Consider the following 19,074-nt stretch of genomic DNA (forward strand, 5'->3'; position numbering starts at 1 on the left):
CGAGGAGATACTGGAGTATTCACTTCCTCGGGTTGAGGACCTCCACCAACCTCAGGGGTATGGCTACTAACATGTTCAGCCATTGCTCTGCAATACGGAGTAACATTGTATTTTAGAATATTAGGGTTTATAATTACATAATACTTTTACTTATATATTTCCTATGGTTTGTATCCCTATACTTACAATGATTTAGTTCATATATTGAACTTCCAATAGTTTAATTCTAAATACCAATCCTTGGAATTTAGTTCACTCAAACTACTGCTCTGATACCATGAGTGAAAGACCCTAACTTTCGTATTTATGAAAGACCCAAACTTTCATACTCGACAATATAGTTACTCCAAAACATGGTACCTGCATATTCATAAAAACAATATTTTACATTGATAAAGAGGTTACAAACTATTGGATACAAACCGACTATTTTAAAGTGCTATATATTACATAACTCCCCAGGATTCTATAGTTTTATATATATGGGAGTGCAAAATACAATAGTTTCAAACTATATGCTTCTATCGATATAATAGTTTCAAACTATTCAAAAATCTTCTACTAGTATATAACTATACTGGATGCTTATCTCCTGCAATTTGTTAAACATTGAGAGGGTAAGCGGTGACGCTTAGTGAGTTCAATAATAGATACAATATAACATTATGCCATATATATATATACTTTAATATGGTAGAAGCAAAGATGAACAAGGAACAACAAGGGCATATGTGAATCATGTGACAAACATTTCATATCAATCATTCATTTGATTTAAAGATATACAATCAATGAGACATAACAATTTCCATGCTTGATATACATCAATAAAGCTTTGGCCCAAACGACATAGAAGATATACAACTTCGGATTAACATTTTGGTAGATTTCAGGCTTATAGCCCTGTCTAACCTTCTGCCAATACAATAGAATAGAATTCATTCCCTTACGGAGACATATTCTACATGGCCAGTGGATACATACCAATACCAACGTGAATCTAAGTCCTTTCACTGATCACATGGTCAAAGGTATTTCTTTGCTATTAAAAATAGCGAATAAAAATAACCCGGAATAATAACACTGAAAAACACGTAGCACATATAACACATAACATACAATTGTTCCTATATATTAAACTCACCGTGAAATAACCGGGGGCTAAAATATTAATTTGGGCAGTACTTCGGCTCTAAATATGACTTTCGTCGTTGAAAACCGGGAGTTTCCTTGAAAACCGGGCTCTGTGAAGGTAGAGCTTCAAAACCGAAAAGATCAATTTTTTCGGGCTTCTCGGGAGTCTCGGGTCGTGTTTCGGGCTTTGGAATCAGTACCGGAGCTTCGGGGGAAGTCGGAATAGTAGAAATATCAAAAAAAAAGGGTGAAAGTGCCAAATTTCTCAAACTACCCGAGAGGTCTCGCATGCCTTCTATTTATAGGGGAGGAGGAGTTCGGATCTGAAGCCAAGAGGAACACGCGGCAGCAGCGAGGGGCTCCGGATGGCGCGCATGCGAGGGAGGCAGGTGGCTGCGAGGCTCGGACCAGCTGGCATTAGGGCGAGGCTTCGAACGGACAGGTGATCGCCTCGTATTGGTCGGATGGCGTGGTTCGGAACAGCAGGCTCGCTGACATCAGCTTCGGATTGGACCCAACTTCGGTCCAATGGGCAGGCTCCACGTTTGTGCGAGGGTGATCCGGGGGTGTCTCATGCGAAGGTATCCCAAGCTTAGTGGACCTCGGACTTGGTCCAATCAGAAGGCGACACAGCAACCTCGGTCCTATCAGAAGGCGACACGTGGAGGCTGTATGCGAGGGATGACTTGGCAGTACTATTCATGCGAATTTTCTCGAAAAATGTGCCAAATCTTGTAAAATTCATAACTTTCGAATACGAGCTCCGTTTTTGACGTTCTTTATATGCATGCGTAGCTAAAATTATGCTTTACAATTTTTGTTTAGGCTTCATCGGCTAATTTTAACTTTAATTTTTATATTATTATTTTTAACATACCGGGACAGGAAAATCCGTTAAAAATTTAGAACTTCTTCATCCGACGTCCGTTTTCGTAAGGCTTTTTACCATTGTACTACCAATGACGAGACTTTCAATTCTCGTTTAGGTTGTGTCGGCTAAAAATCATTCGATCTAAAATTCGAGTTTTTAGCTGTCTACTGCTAAGCTGAAACTTCGAAAAATCATAACTTTCTCATACGAAGTCAGATTTTGGCGTTCTTTTTATCGAACTTCTCGTTTTAACGAATAATACGACTTTCATTTAGATTACTTAGGCTAAAAAGTAATTTATCAAAAACTCACTTTTTACGTCATTCGGCGCCGTGCCGGTTTTGTCGCGAATCTTCGATTGGTCATAACTCTTTCGTTATAACTCGGATTTCGATGAGGTTTTCGCCCAAATGTTTCTATCGAGATTATCTACAACTTTCAATAATAAAATTTTACTTATTTAAAATTTTATATTTTCTCTATATTTCACTATTTGGCATTTGATTGGAATCTTATAAGACTTCGAAGAATTTCTGACAACAACTATAAAAACACACACATAACAATAGAAAAGATAATTACAAAAACAAGTACATATTCAAAACATGGGTTTACAACTTCAAAAACACACATATAACGACAGCTATATGGGTTTTGACCCAACAAAACATTTCAAAAAATGTTTTCCACAAACAAGTTTAAAGCCAATATTCAGCTTATAAAAACAAATACATATTTAAAAACAAACAAGTCGCTCTCAGGCATTGTAGGAAAGCATACCCAATAACCTACGACATGGGACCTGTTTCCCTCCGGGCGTTGCGAGAGAACCAATCACCTAGCAGCCCTATAGGAATTCTTACTAATCCTAGCTGGTTAAACCGACCCTTATGAGAGAACCAAACCTCATAGTCATAACCTTTGGCGTATCCCTCCGCACGCTGGCTAGTTTTAAACAAATTTCTTTTTTCCTTTAAAATAAATTTTAAACGAATAATTAAGTTTAAGAAAATTTTAGATTTTACACTTGATGTAAGGGTCTGTGAATATTATATGGTTGTTTGTTGTAATCGATTTGATCCAATTAATTTCAAGCTTTGGGAAATAATTTTTAATATATTATTTTCGATGCATTTTAATGTTTACAAGAGAAATCAAATATAAGATGGTATTTAATTTCTCCTACATTAAATTATTTTTATGAAAAACCATATTATTCAAAACGTTGATTGCCTTAAAATTCTTGTTTTAAAAAGAAAAATGAAAATTCAACCTGTTACGTATTTGGATATTTAAAATTATTTTGTTTGGTTTTTACAAACCTTTTAGTATCAATGTTTATAAAACTCACATGTATAAATTTATTAAAAAAACCGCAAAACACCTCTTGAATATATGAATTTTTATGCATTGCCTCGTTCGTGTTTGGACCATATATTGTGTTGGTGAATTGTTTCACTAATTGTATTTAAATGTAACTTGTTGACCAAAATATATCTTGGTGAACATTAAAAAGGTAAAGAAGGTGTGGAGTGCATACTTGTTTAACTTTATACAAGATTCAAAGAAATGATGATTTCAGAACCGGAAATGATTTAGGAACTGAAACAGCTTCCGGACTGCGAGCAATATTTCAGAACTAGAATTGGTTTTCTTAATTGCGAGCGGTACTATTCACTTCCGATGAGTTGTGAAGATCGGAACTCATAACATTGGTTTTCTTAACTTCGATGGGTATTGTTAACTTTCGATGAGCTGTGAACATCGGAACTCGTCAAAACAACTCATATTGGTTTCACATTTTGGTGTTTTACTCATCGGTTAAAGCTATTATATAGTGAATATGGACATGGTTTTAGACCTTGTCTTTATCCATGTTAAAATTGCTTGTTTTGTGAAAGTTTTGACGGTGGGAGACAATTTTTGAACAGTTTGAACAGAAAACTGTCTTCTAACAGTTTTCAGACAAAAGACATATTTAAACACATTTTGGTCAAAATTATGGTACATACGAAAAACATAGCATCTCATTCTCGTCTTCTGTTTTCTCTCATTTTCTAAGCCTTATCCAATTGAGTATTTTGGAGTGCCACCAAAATAATTCGATTTAAAAGTGGTTAACACAATTCTCAGAATTTCCAAGTGTTTTTAACCCAAATTTATAACAGACTGATTGTGGTTGTTTGTATTAATTGGTTATTGTTATAATTGGTTTTGCATTTTAACATATTATTGTAATAGATTCAGTTTCTTTTGGTATATTTAGTTTATTTACTTATTTATTTAAGTATTTTATTGTATATGTAAAAACAAAAACTAGAAAAAGATGAAAACACCACACAACAAACTTTAGTGAACTTAACAAAGCCCAATACCAATGCATACATTTAAGACCATCAACCATATAAAACCAGAATTGCCCTATCTATACATATCTCTATATAGGGTTTGGCGAGTCCAAGTCGGCCTAATTTCAGCGGTATGCCAGCTAACGAAGGCGAGTGACAACATCATCTTGCAAAACAACATTGAGCGAATTGTCAATATCCAGTTGCTCCATTTCTCAACTACCTGGCATTTTTACGGTGATTCCTTTTTGGAACAATTACTAGTGTTAGGCTGATAGCTGATGATGTATGCATTGGTATTAGTCTTTGTTTGGTACTTTGGTCCATTAGGGTTTGAGGTTATGTGTTTTAATTATTTCTAATTTCCAGATTTACATTTATAATAAAAAAAACTACATACAACATAAGAAATTGAAATTTAAAAATGCCAAACCGAAAAAAAATAATCGATTATTACAAACAACCACAATCAACATATGGTCCAAAGATGGACGAGGAAATGCATAAACAATATACATTCAAGAAAACATTTTTATGATTTTCTTTAAAATTTAGATATATGAGTTCTACAAAAATTATAAAACCAAACACCAAAAGTTTAAATATTCGATATGCGATAGGTTGAATTTTGCATTTCCATGGCTCATGAAATCAATGAACACAAAGGAAAATCCGAAAATTTAAAAGGTAATCAGAGAGAGAAATTAAAAAAAAAAAGACTTCGACTTGAGTGTAGGGAATAATATATTGGAGCAATGTATATATCCACGTCGGCAAGTAGCAGTTAGAAGTTGGTTAGCTTTTCGTTTATGTTACAGTTAGTTAGGTTGATATTAGTAGCGTATGTTATCCTAACTTGTATAGTATATATTTGTAAGTGGTGTATGTTCTAAGTACACCCATGCCATAATTTGTCGAAGATAAAACTTTGGAGGTAACAAGAAGAAGATCAAAGTGGAATAATGATGACTACATCTGTCGTGGTCACGTTCTCAATGGTATGTCTGACTCTTTGTCTGATATCTATCAAAATGTTGAAATTGCAAAAGAACTATGAGATTCTCTTGAATCCAAGTACATAAATGAAGATTCTTCAAGTAAGAAGTTTCTTGTCAGTAACTTTATGGGTTACAAGACGACTGACTCTAGGCCTGTTATGGAACAATTCCATGAAATGTTAAGAATCCTGAGACAATATGCTCAACACAATCTAATAATGGATGAAACCCTTTTTGTGGATGTGATTATTGACAAACTACCCCCTTCTTGGAAAGATTTTAAACATAATCTGAAACATAACAAAGAAGGAATAAACTTTGACTTAACTAGGAAGTCATCTATGGATTAAAGAGTCCTTAGGGACTCAAGAACTTGATAACAATCATAAAAGAAAGAATCAAGTTGGTTCCTCTTTTGTGAACAATGTGGAAGCAGAAAGTTCAAAGAATCCCAAGAAGTCTAATATAAAAAGGAAGTTTAAAGGAAAGGATGACAAGTCTTCGACCAAGAAGGAAAAAGTGGTTTGTTAGAATTGCAACAAATCAGGTTGCTTCAAGAAAGATTGTCTTCTTTGTAAAGTGAACAAGGATTGTGTTGGGCTAAGTGGATGGAAGGATCCAGAAAAGAAACAAGGTCACATTCATTACAAGAGATTAAAAGACATGTGAAAAATAAGTTTAATTCCCGCTTTTGATATAAATAATGAAAAATGAAAAACATGCATGTTAACTAAAATCACACGACAACCTTTGAAAGGTGTTGTTATGAAAAGACAGGTGTTGGAACTTATACATAGTGATTTATGTGATTTCCATGCAACACCTTTGCTTGGAAACAAAAAGTATGTTATTACCTTTATTGATGACGCATCTTGATATTATAATGTTTATTTGCTACATTTAAAAGATGATACTCTTGATAAATTTAAGATTTACAAACAAGAGGTTGAACTTCATAAAAATAAATTAAAATAAGTTTTACATATTGATAAAGGTGGTGAGTATTATGATCCGATTTATTCTGAATCGGCTGGAATAATACATCAAAAGACGTCTCCTTATACACCATAGCAAAATGGTATAGCTGAAAGGAAAAAGAGATATTTGAAAGAAATGGTTAACTCCATGTTATCCAATTCACGTTTGAGTGAACGTTTCCGGGGTGAGGCTATGTTAACTGCATGTTATATTTTGAATAGAACTCGAAGCAAAAGGAGTAAGAATACTCCTTATGAACTTTCGTTTAAAAAGGTACCAAATTCGAGTTATTTGAAAGTTTGAGGTTGTAGAGCAGTTGTAAGGCTCACTAAACCCAAAAGGAAAATATTGGGTGAAAGAGTTATAAATTGTATCTTTATTGGATATGCTGAGCACTCCAAATCTTATAGATTCTATATTTCATAATCTAATGACTCTGTGACTGTGAACATTGTTATAGAGTCAAGAGATGCTATTTTTGATTAAGAAAGATTTACATCTATACCTAGACCAAGGGAGCTCATATGAAGTTATAAATTACACAACAAAGTCTAAATGAAAGTTGTAGACCTAGTCGATAGCTACGCGTGGATATAAAACCCTTTGAAAACGGAGCTTGTATGAAGAAGTTATGAAATATTTAAGAAAACAGAAAAACCTACGTGCAGCTGTGTGTGTAGACAAGGTGTGCGGAACACATTGTCATTCTACCAAATACTTGACATGTGGCACCACTCAGAGAACGACACATTAGCACCCTGACCATTTGCGTGGCGCACCCCGACAGAGTGAGCGGTGCACATATCGTTTTTCGGCTATAAATATCCACCTTCGTATAAGCTTCTCATATCTCACCCCTACAAGCTTTCTCTCTCGATATGCTTCTACTTATAGCCATTTTACCTTAGTTCTTAGTATTCCGGCGAAGCCCTGCAACCCTTATGTGGCCGACAAGTAGTAGCCTTCGAGTAGAATCTTTGTCAGTGCAATTTCTGGACTTTAGTCTAGGGAATTTCTATAAGTTAAATTACACTTTATATTATTTTAATGTAATTTATATTTAAATTCATAGTCACTGTTATGAACTTATAAATAAGATTTGTTAGTAAATCCAACGTCATATTACTAATTGATCTACTTATGGGTATGATGTCTATGCTAGATTTATTCATGTGTTAAAAGTGGGATTTCCAAACTGTATACTCAATATACCAAATAGACCCTACCTCCGATAAGATCCTAACTGGTTGTTCCTTATCAGCTATAATCAATAGACATTGGTATTATTGAAGAATCTATACTATCATTAGTCATAACGAATATTAGACTAAGATTTAGTGATAACTGAACTAGGTCACATCAAAAGAAAAGCTAAGTTCTAGAGCGAAGCCCTGTTCGAATTATGAGTCATCACTTTATAAAGTGAGTGTATAGTCCCTTTCATGAACATGATTTTAATATAAATATTAACTAAAGTATTAAATATCTATCAAAGAGTATACATGTGAACTAAATGCTTAATGCTTGGAATATGTGTGAGGAATATATTTGATATGCGAACCAGATATAGTTCTATATGCGTTAATATATATATATATATATATATATATATATATATATATATATATATATATATATATATATATATATATATATATTAGGCGAATGCTTGCGCGTTGCGAAGTCTTTACAAATATATGTTTTTTTTAATATAGCAATAACGTTGTTGTTAAATTTGATATAATAATCCGTATACTAAATTGACATAATATATTGATTATTTTGAATTGTATGATAATATATACATTTATAATAATTACATAATCTCAATCGTTTGAATGACTTCTACCCACTTAATATATGGTTTAATGTTATTGATAGTTGTTGTTATTGTTAATTGATTTTTTAAAATTTATTTTCTTGATGTTTTAATTTCTATCATTATAATTATTTAAAACATCAAACATTGATTTTTGATTCTAAAGGTAACAATATAATAATTTATATAGAATTATTTTTAAGTATTGTTATTGTACGTTATTTTAAGCTACTTATTTGAAATTTTTTAACGATTATAAAAATATATTTAGGGAATATTTTAGTTAAATTCAGATTATAATTTAGTTTTTGCATTTATCACTTTTAACTATTTACAAAATATTCTTTGGTTTTGTAAGTGTAACTGAAATTTATAATTAAGTTAACATTGTAATGTTATATTTAAAATAACAATTTAAGTATTTTGTCAAAGCTGTTCAAAAGTTGTAGCTTTAAACGAATAATGGTTTAGATAAAACAACATATTAAATCTAATAAATTAAGTATAATATGTTAAAAGTTAAGAACATAACTTTATAAGTAGAAGTAAAAATATTATTTTATAATTGAAATTAGTATATTTGTGATTACACTTTAGGTTTGATATTTATTTAACCTTATTAACCAACTTATAATCATTATTAGAAAAACACTATAATTAATCACTTTTAATTAATTACAATATATTCTTTGGGGTTTTTAAGTTAAACTAAAATTTATATTTAAGTTGATCCTATAATGTTATATTCAAATTAATAATTTATGTATTTTATACAAATTGTTCCAAAATTGTATGTTTAAAATGATAATGGTTTACATCCAACAATATATTAAGACTAATAAATTAAGTATAATTTATCAAAAGTTAAAAAACATCACTTAATAAGTAGAAGTAAATATATTATTTTAATATTGAAATTTAGTTTATATATAATTACACTTTAGGTTTGTTATTTATTTAGCCTTATTAACCAACTTATAATTATTATTAGAAAAAACTGAAAAGTAATGGAAGTTTCAAATGAATATGGTGAAAGAAAAAGAAAAGCATGAGAGTTTCAAATGAATATGATGAAAGGAAAAATGCTTTCTTTATAATATAGTATGATGATATGATGATATGCTATGATATATATATATATATATATATATATATATATATATATATATATATATATATATATATATTATTTCATGAAAATAATAATGTAAGTATTAGGAGTTGAGCATCATAGTCTTACGTAGAGATAAAATAAGACTTACAAAAGAGGCCTAAGTTTAATTAAGACAGATATTAGGTAGTATATCCTTAAGAATAGGTGTGTGACATACACAAAGGCTAGAAATCTGACAATTGTCCCTGGTCCGAGAGTAGGGATTAGGTATAGACATCTACCATTGGTTCGAGAGTATGGATTAGACACAATCATTTATCCCTGGAACAAGAGTATGGATTAGACATAGTTATTTATCACTGACCCGAGAGTATGGATCACACTCATTTATTCATTCTTGATATGAGAGTATGGATTAGATATATTCATTTATTCCTGATCCGAGAGTATGGATTAGGTAAAGTCATTCACTTTTGAATCCGATATGGATTATGTCCTTGCATATGACTGAAATTCAAGTATCGACGGGATGGGGTAGATTGCTTATATGAAGTTTATTTGTATATTGCAGGTTTTAAGATATATATATATATATATATATATATATATATATATATATATATATATATATATATATGATAATAATAACATTGTGAAATTGAAATCGTTATGTACTCACCAGGTTTTCCAACCTTACCGACTCAGTTTCTTTGTATCATATGTATCAATACGAAGGTACTTGATGTTTGGATCTGATGAGAGATTAAAGGAAATATAGGACATTTGATATTGTAAGGCATGCAATATTTTCATTGTGCTTATGTTTCTGTATTAATGATGACATCCAAGAAGTATTATTGAAACGCATTTCTTCGGAAATGCTTGGTAATAATTTTATCACATGATTAGGAACAAATGCTGCATTATAATTCTTTAAAAAAGATACTCTAAAATGAATTAATCATAATTAAACCGGTCTTTTTTTTTATCATGATAATGGGGATGTCATATGACACACACAATATATATATATATATATATATATATATATATATATATATATATATATATATATATATAGGTTCATGTATTCTAACTATTTATTATGTGGATGTAGAGTTGATTGTGGACCAATCAAAATTTAAAAAATAAATAAATATGTATAAAAATAAATAAAGGTAATTAAGTAATTTGATAAATAACTTCCACAAATACTCCATATAATCATGCTATTGACTTTGACTTTTAACCTAATTTGTCCCCCTTTTAATCACCACAACCCATATTCCCCTTAAATACATCTACAACGATTTTATATCCCTCCAATTTTGCCGACGTTGGAAACTTCATCCCTTTGTTCATCTGTAACTATCAATCAATGAGTTCTACCCCTTTTCCGATCCCGAATTGCCTCCTCACGTTCGTCAACACCATCACGTCTATCATCAATTTCCCTTAAAGATTGTGACCCGTAATCGAGCTTGAACAATCTGGTTTTTGCAACATTAAACAAATTGAAGTTCGCATTTGACTTGATTGGATTTACATGTTTACTGAAAGGAATATCAATTTATATTGGCGTTCTTCTACTTCTGTCTAGGTTTTGATTGGATACGGTAAGTGTTCCTTTGGAGTTCTTCCTGGATTTCAATTAAAATCTTAGTTTCGGTTGTGTTTGTATGAGCTTAGTTTGAAATTGATTTATGGTGTTTCAATTGTTATACCGGAACCTGACATTGACGCACAAATTATAGATTAATAGAAATCATTTTTTTTACAATTCCACCACCACGTCCACTTTTGATTATCATAAGAATCAATTTGAAATTACTTCAATCTTGAGGATGCACTGCCTCTTTACCATAAACTACTTAGATTAAGTTAATAAAATTGTATCGTTCTTTTGACTATTCAAGCTTTTGATATTTGAATTGTTCACTAAAATTCTTAGCTTTAGATATTGTTTAATTTTTTTAGTAATACATTATATGATTGATTGTTTGTTTACCTTTTTCAAGCTTAATTGATAACTGATAATGTGATAATGGATTTGTTTGTAGAATCTATATGATGATATGAATAATGTGAGGCGAGGTAATTAAATATTAGAATTTTGTTTTACCTTTTTCTTTCATCGAGATTTTGGAAATTATAAAAGAAACATCACATTTTTTTGTGTTTGTTTTCCACTAGAAGAGAACAATGATTTTTCCCTAATTGTTTGAGGTTTAAACAAAATTCAAAGAAGGAAGTGAGTGTTATACTAAATAATTATGACCATGTGGTATGCATTATGTCATAATGAGGAAGGCCAATATTCTTTGAGAATGAGGAATGGCAAAATCCTTTTGGTTGTCATACAAAGTTCTTTGGTTATGACCATATAGTATACATTATGTTAGAATCATTAAAGTTTGAAAATGTATTTTATCATATGATTTGTTAATATGTGTGTGTGTGTGTGTTTTATTTTATTTATTTATTTTTTTTTTGCAGACATGAGGATTACATGTATCAGATGATGAAGATAAATGTGTTCTCACGGAATGTAATTCGTGTCTGATGTTAGTCTCGCATAATGTCATTCTCGTAAAAATGGTTGAAATCAAGTTGACTTTATACCATTGAAGAAGATCAAATTCATTTGTTCAAGAATTATATATAAGCATTCTATGATTTTTAAGAATTTATTTCATTTTTATGACATTTTTTTAGAATATGTATAATTGTATTAAAATGTAGAAGACTATTATTCTGTAAGAATATGTATAAATCTATATTCAGATGTCCATAAATATTAGATCTTGTTATTTTTCAACTAATGGTTCAAGATTGTTGTACTTCTTCAAGAAGTTCATTTAATCAAAATATATATTCTGTTAGAAATGTGTATCCTGCCATTCTTATAAAATATCATTCTAACAGAATGTCATTTGAATAAAATCGAGTATTATTGAAAACTACGTTAGAATTAAAATTTAGTTAATTAACAAAATCAGAATTTTTAAATGAAGAGAATTAGTTATCCCAAAAATTCAGAATTTTCCTTTCTTTTAATTTTATCTCAATTGACTAAAATACCCTTATAGTGAAATTAGATGATGTTTTTCTATTATCTTTAATTCAATAATATGTATTAATCACTTTCTTAAATTAACTAAAATGATTGGTCCACAATCAATCCTACATCCATACAATAGATAGTTAGAATACAATATCCTAAGTCTCTCTCTCTCTCTCTCTCTCTCTCTCTCTATATATATATATATATATATATATATATATATATATATAATAGGAATGTAAATAAAGATAATCCTATAAAGTAGGTTTGACTTAATTTATTTGTGATTTATAGGTTAGTTTAAGTCTATGTTTGGCGGACTAGTCAAAAAGCTATTTGACAGTTAAAAACTAACATAGAGCTATAAAAACATCTAATAGCTTCAAAACTAGCTCCTATCAAGTAGAAATAATATTCGGTAAAACTAGCTGAAATATATGTAAAATGACAAAAAAAATATAAAAAATGATTTTTTTTAATATAAAAGGTATATTTAGTACAATCCAAAAAATTGAAGAAACTAATTGAAACACTAATATGAGTAGATTTTTAAAATGGCAGATTATAAACTATATTTTAGATTGTAAAAATAATAATTTTAAAAAAGTTAGCTTTTAAGCTAATCATGACATATCAAAATCGCCAAAATAGAATGTTTTGAAATTAGCAACATTACAATAAATATTTAAAACATAGTAATAATGATATAATAATATTGCTTATGATAAATTTTAATAAAAAGTTATAATAAAATAGAAATAACAATACGGAGTTTAAGTTAACAAATAAATTATTATTATTATTATTATTATTATTATTATTACAATAATAATAATTATTATATAATAATTTATTTATTTTGCAAAGTCTTTATGAGAGATATGAATAAATCAAATTAAAATAACAATAGTGAATAAGGAAATAGGTATTGATATTTTTTAACTACTAATTAATAGAAATTTCAAAGAATTTAGTAATATCTAATAAGAACAAAAAAAAACCTTAAGAACTTCAACCTAAATTTTTTATTGCAAATAATAGATAATAGATAATAAAGAATAAAAATATCAACGTTGCACTTATTAATGAGTGTTGCACTTATTAATGAGTTATTATAAGATAAATCCAAAAAAGTTTTGAACGTCGACCCAGAATAGAAACAATTTCATTTTTTGGACTAATATATAGATAATAATTTGAGAGAAAAAAATGCGCTTTATAATTAGAGGCATTCTACTTCATGAGTGAAAAGCTAAATGACATGTGAATCGCATTTAAAAAGTTGTATGATAAATGTCAAACATTATTAAAATTAATGTTGGGCATGTTCCGTAAATCTAGCCGGTAGTGCATGAGATTTGATTTTGAAGTGTTTTATTTAGGCTAAAAGCTAAACGTTTATGTTGCCGAATTTACGACTTTTTTTTCTTAAAAACTAGAAATCAGAAGCAATGTTTTAAAAACCGGTTTGAACCAGTCAGTCGAACCCGTTGGACCGGAAAGCGGAGAAGGGAGCGGTTCAATTATCACCAGTTTTATATATCTATTTCTGAACCGGATCGAACCGGCTGGATTTTACAAATATTCGGTTGAACCGGTTCAATTAAACCAGTTGAACCGGTTACATTGAATAAAACCACACTGAATTGAAACCTTCTACATAATATACTTTTATAGTTTTTTTCACATTTATTAAAATTTTTCTGAATAAAAACACATGATAAATGTTATAAAGTTTTTTGATGCGTTTATATTCATCTAGGATTTTATTTTTCTTTTTAATGCACGTGGGTTGATGTAAAACTTATGGTTATGTGTTATTTTATTGTATTTAGATTGATCTTAAACTTGTTTTCATATGTATTTTAATATTCGAACTTGTGGACATCGAATTCTTGATTTGTGTATGTATATATGTTTGTATAGAAAAACACGAAAAAATATGAAAATTATAGAAACCGGTTTACTCAACGGCCGAACTAGTTAAACCAATTGAACCAGGTCACCATATCGGTTCAACTAAAAAACTAGTTTTTAAAACTTTGGTCAAAAGCTCTCTAACATTGCGAGTCGAACACACCTTTATCTGAAGTCAGGTATTACATTTATTTAGTTGAAACAAGAAATTAAAGCTACATAAATAAAAGTCAAATGATGAATTTATTTTGAAATAAATAATCTAAATATTTATGAGCATTAATGGAACCTCATATACTCTGGTAGTATATAATTAAATCAAATGGAAGGGTGAAATAGAAATGTAATCAATACATAAGAGCATGGTAAGATACCCAAATGAGCACACATAGATTACTGTCCATATACGCTTCCAATATGCTAGATTCAGTAAACTGATCACAGTACTTGTTCTCTACCTCTTGCAGGGTTTTTTCATGATATTATTTTTTAGCTTTTCTCATATTCTGTTCAGCCCAAAAACTGCAAGTGCAACCACTTTCAATGTTATGTCTTATGGTGCAAAAGGAGATGGGAATACAGATGACTCCAAGGTACATACATCATATCTACAAGTTTAAATCAAAAGAGAATGTGGTTCCATGTTAAAGAATCACTAACCAGTTAGTTGTTTTTCGAATTATGATTATGTTGCAGGCATTTATTCGAGCATGGGAAGGTTTATGTGGAGATAAGTCGCCAGATCCCACCTTGATCATTCCATCAGGGAAGACATTTTTAATAAAACCGGTGGCATTCAATGGTCCATGCAAATCCCCCAGGGTATATATTAAGGTAAAGAAGACTCATAAACTCATTATCATGTTAATTTACCAAGTAGTATATGATTGATATTTTAATATATATCTTTTGATGTGTAGCTTTTGGGCAAAATCACTGCACCGAAGACTCTCAAAAGATGGACGGGTTGTGTGGGGAAAGACTTTTGGATCAGTTTCTCATGGGTGCATGGACTCACTATCGATGGACCTGGGCAAATTAATGGCCAAGGATCCATCTGGTGGGGAAAGAAGGTTATATATATATGAGTTTCTTTGTAGAACTTGATTTTTATATGAACACTTGAATTATTGGGGAACAAAAAAGCTTTGGACTCATCATAAATTTTTGCAGGTGAAAACAGAAACTTGTAATCACCCATCGGTAAGATGTATAATTTTTACATAAATGACTACAATGCATGTAAATTATGCAAAAGCTAACATCTGAAAGTGAATCTTTTAGGCTTTACATTTTAATAAATGTGATGGCCTAAGGATAAGAGGAACAACGCATATTAACAGCCCGATGATGCATATCAGCATCTATGATTGTAAAGGTGTAGATGTTGGACATCTTCGAATTCTTGCACCTGGAGACAGCCCCAATACTGATGGAATCGACATCAGTGCCTCATCTCATGTTAATATCCATGATTCTACTATTCAAACTGGTATCAATGCGATAAGTCTTCATTCATAGCAATTTCTTCTATGATGGAGTCATTAAATATACTTAAAATTTCAAATAGGTGATGATTGTGTGGCCATTAATGGTGGAACTTATGACATCAATGTAACCAGGGTGTTCTGTGGACCTGGCCATGGCATAAGGTATTGGATCATGAGCTTCAAATCTCGATCATAACTTTTACACAAATTTGTCTTCACTAAATGGACTGAGTTTTTTGCAGTATTGGAAGCCTTGGGGAAAACCGTGGATATGACACAGCCGAACAAATACATGTAAGAAACTGTAACATCACTGGAACAACAAATGGATTACGGATCAAGACAGTACCGGTAAATTTACATATATCTAACACGAAGATAAAGTTTGGAAATTTCCTATCGTTATGAAAGATCACCTAATTTGTGTCCATTTCTTATATTGAAGTATGGAAGGGGGTATGCTAGGCGGATTCTATTTCAGGATATTCATCTTGTTAATGTTGAAAATCCTATCATAATTGATCAACATTACTGCACTAATTATGAACATGCATTTTGCCCCGCACCCGTAAGTATTTTACTCCAAATCAACAATCCCGTCGCTCTTTCTTGTAAAAGATGTATTTTAGTATCTCAAACCTTAATATACATCTTTTTCTTTGATCCGATCAGCCAGATGCACTAGCTGTAAAAGTGAGCGATGTGACATATACAAATATACATGGGTCTTCAGCGACAAAGCAAGCAATTACTTTCAATTGCAGTGGGAAGTTTAAATGTACAGGAATCCGAACAAACAACGTAAGAATCACTGGAGATGGCGATTTTGCTTACTGCGAAAATGCTGAAGGAAGATTTGCAGCTACCACTCCAAGTGTTAGCTGCATGTAAATTTAAAATCCCCATGCCCTGATTGATCAATTCAACTGAGAGTGCAGATTATGATACATATTCTATGAGTGTTCTATTGTATATTAAATGATAAAAGGGGGAAATTAAATGTATACCCAACATAGAAGATCAAATGTACATATAGGATGCATGAGGAGTCTCTCACTTTGCCCCGTCAAGAGGCAGTGTCTCTTATGGGGTTGAAGAGGCACAACCCTGACTATGGTCCAAGTCCCCAATTAACATACCTAATAGGAAGCAAAGTAAAATAAACAATTTGTGTTCTGATAGGAAAAACTTTTTACAACAACTAATTCCAAAATTTCTTTTTTAAAATATAAATAAACCATTTCAAAATCATCTTTCCAAAAGTACATGAAATCCATTTGGTTAAAAGTCATAAAACATAACATCAAAGTAGAGTCATATTATATACCAACAGGAGTCTCAAAACAAAATCATAACACTGACGCAGTGTATAGTCACACCTTCATTTTCTCACCAGAACAATCTGAAAAACATTTAACTTTAAAAGGTAAACACAAAGCCTAGTAAGTTATCCAATATACCACACATCACATAACACGTACAATGCATACCACCAATGAGCTGATGAACTGAATCCGTTCCACCAAACACTTGTAGGCTCACAACCTAACGTTGATCCACCATATCATCCATAGACTCACAACCTAACATCAATTCGTCATTCTACCTGATTAACATACAAAAGGCTATCTATACACAAACAATACACATACATCCTATCACACAAAGGACATATAATGTCACACATAATGTAAAATCCCATTTTCACAACAAAATTTTTCCATTTTAATTATGGTAAAACCTCACATTTATAAATTCTCATTCAAGAAACCATTTGTTCCAAGATACATTTGTTTAAAAATCAGAGTAATATATTAAACACATAATCTTCATGGTTGTTGATGCATGTGTACAGTTACACCTTCGCCTTCCCAAGATCACTACTGGTACCTGCAAAACATTTAATCCACAACTGTAAGCCAAAAGATAATGAGTTCCCCCAAAATACATTACACCACAATATACATACAATGCATACACACCGGGCCTACAACATAAGATTGGATTGCCCCGGGGCCCACAACAAGCACAACGACCGGATTGCCCCCGAGCCCATAACACAAAGAGTGGATTGCACTCGGGCCCACAACACAAAGACTGGATTGCAACGAACCTCACCTTTGACCCCTCGGGGTAGAAGCTCGTCATCCGGTACACTCCATGTCAGCTACCCAACGCCTGGGGGTAATGGGGTCTTTCACCCCGAAGAACTCTAGTGCACCACATCCCTAAAAATCCTTGAGCATGAGGGTATGGCCCCCGAACTGTCCAATGGACATCTCAGCCTGAAAGGCCCAAAAACGCTCCTCTATCATCTCAACAATCCCTTCCTTGATCGTCCCGAACATCACAGGGGTCACATCAAGAATGCCTCACGTAATATCCGATGCGATGAGCTCGTGTATACCCTGATCCATTGGTTCAGTACTAGTGTTCAAACCAGATTCTAAACCTCCTGCTTCACCACGTGATGTTATGATACTGAAATACAACATGTAAACAATCAGAATACATACAAAGAATCTCACACTCAAGGAGTTTCTTAGATTCATGATAACTTTCCTTGACTCGAGTACAGATCCTATGCTTTCAGTAGTACGAGCCCAATACTACCTTCCACACCTATGTGTACCTTCCTCAAGAATTATCATGAATCCTCTAAGCCGCCTCCGTAAAACACTCCCATAAGACTCTGCTAACCATACACACAACAAACTACTATATGCCCTAAATTCTCTTAGGAATCCTTCCTCTCTTGCTCCCACACTACCAGGAACTTCTACCAACACTGCCAGTTACTTATTCATGCAAATTATAAACAAAATGGGATCACACAGATTATCAAATAAATGATTTTACCCTAAGCCCACAACCATACAAGGAATAGGAAATAAGGCCAAACCAGTCATTCTAGGGCTATATGATCCTAATCGTATACAATTTAAAAGCATAAATTTAACAATTAACTAAATCAATATAAATCCCTATTAATACATAACATTCGATCTTTCTAGGCCATAAACATAACAACATATATGGTATTTTGGGAACACTTGCTTGAGCTCAACTGATTGCACACACATCACACCCCTTTTATTAAAAAAAATCTTTTAGAAAACTCATTTGTCTTTTGACAAGATTATCAATTCCTCAGTTTGAGTCTTAACACACCCGAAAGTGGGCCTAAATCCCTCAAACGACGACTCTGATACCAACTTGTAACGTCCCAAAAATAATAAGTAAAAAAAATTCTTTTAGTCAACCTAAAACATTCATTCATTCATTCCAAAGACCAATCAAAGTATAAAATGTATCAAATAGTCATCAGAGTATAAAACAAT

General features: G+C 31.6%; 1 protein-coding gene across 1 annotated transcript; it reads left to right on the forward strand.

Annotated features, from left to right (window-relative positions):
* Positions 1-14,565: 14,565 nt before the first annotated feature.
* Positions 14,566-16,624, forward strand: LOC145059617 (putative polygalacturonase At3g15720). The gene is made up of 10 exons (XM_079007439.1): positions 14,566-14,573; positions 14,668-14,836; positions 14,940-15,077; positions 15,164-15,316; positions 15,417-15,446; positions 15,528-15,735; positions 15,814-15,895; positions 15,976-16,084; positions 16,179-16,301; positions 16,406-16,624. The coding sequence occupies exons 1-10, from the start codon at positions 14,566-14,568 to the stop codon at positions 16,622-16,624; spliced, it is 1,239 nt and encodes a 412-aa protein (XP_078863565.1).
* The last annotated feature ends 2,450 nt before the right edge of the window (positions 16,625-19,074 follow it).

This window comes from Lactuca serriola, chromosome 6 (assembly GCF_051521515.1).
Source record: "Lactuca serriola cultivar US96UC23 chromosome 6, Lser_US96UC23_V15, whole genome shotgun sequence".
In the NCBI taxonomy this organism is placed as follows: Eukaryota; Viridiplantae; Streptophyta; class Magnoliopsida; order Asterales; family Asteraceae; genus Lactuca; species Lactuca serriola.

Bases quoted from the DNA above. Each gene is read 5' to 3' on its own strand.
- LOC145059617 (XM_079007439.1), top strand. The intron at 15,078-15,163 runs GTAAAGAAGACT...TTTGATGTGTAG, and splicing joins CCCCCAGGGTATATATTAAG to CTTTTGGGCAAAATCACTGC. The intron at 15,317-15,416 runs GTTATATATATA...AAATTTTTGCAG, and splicing joins CCATCTGGTGGGGAAAGAAG to GTGAAAACAGAAACTTGTAA.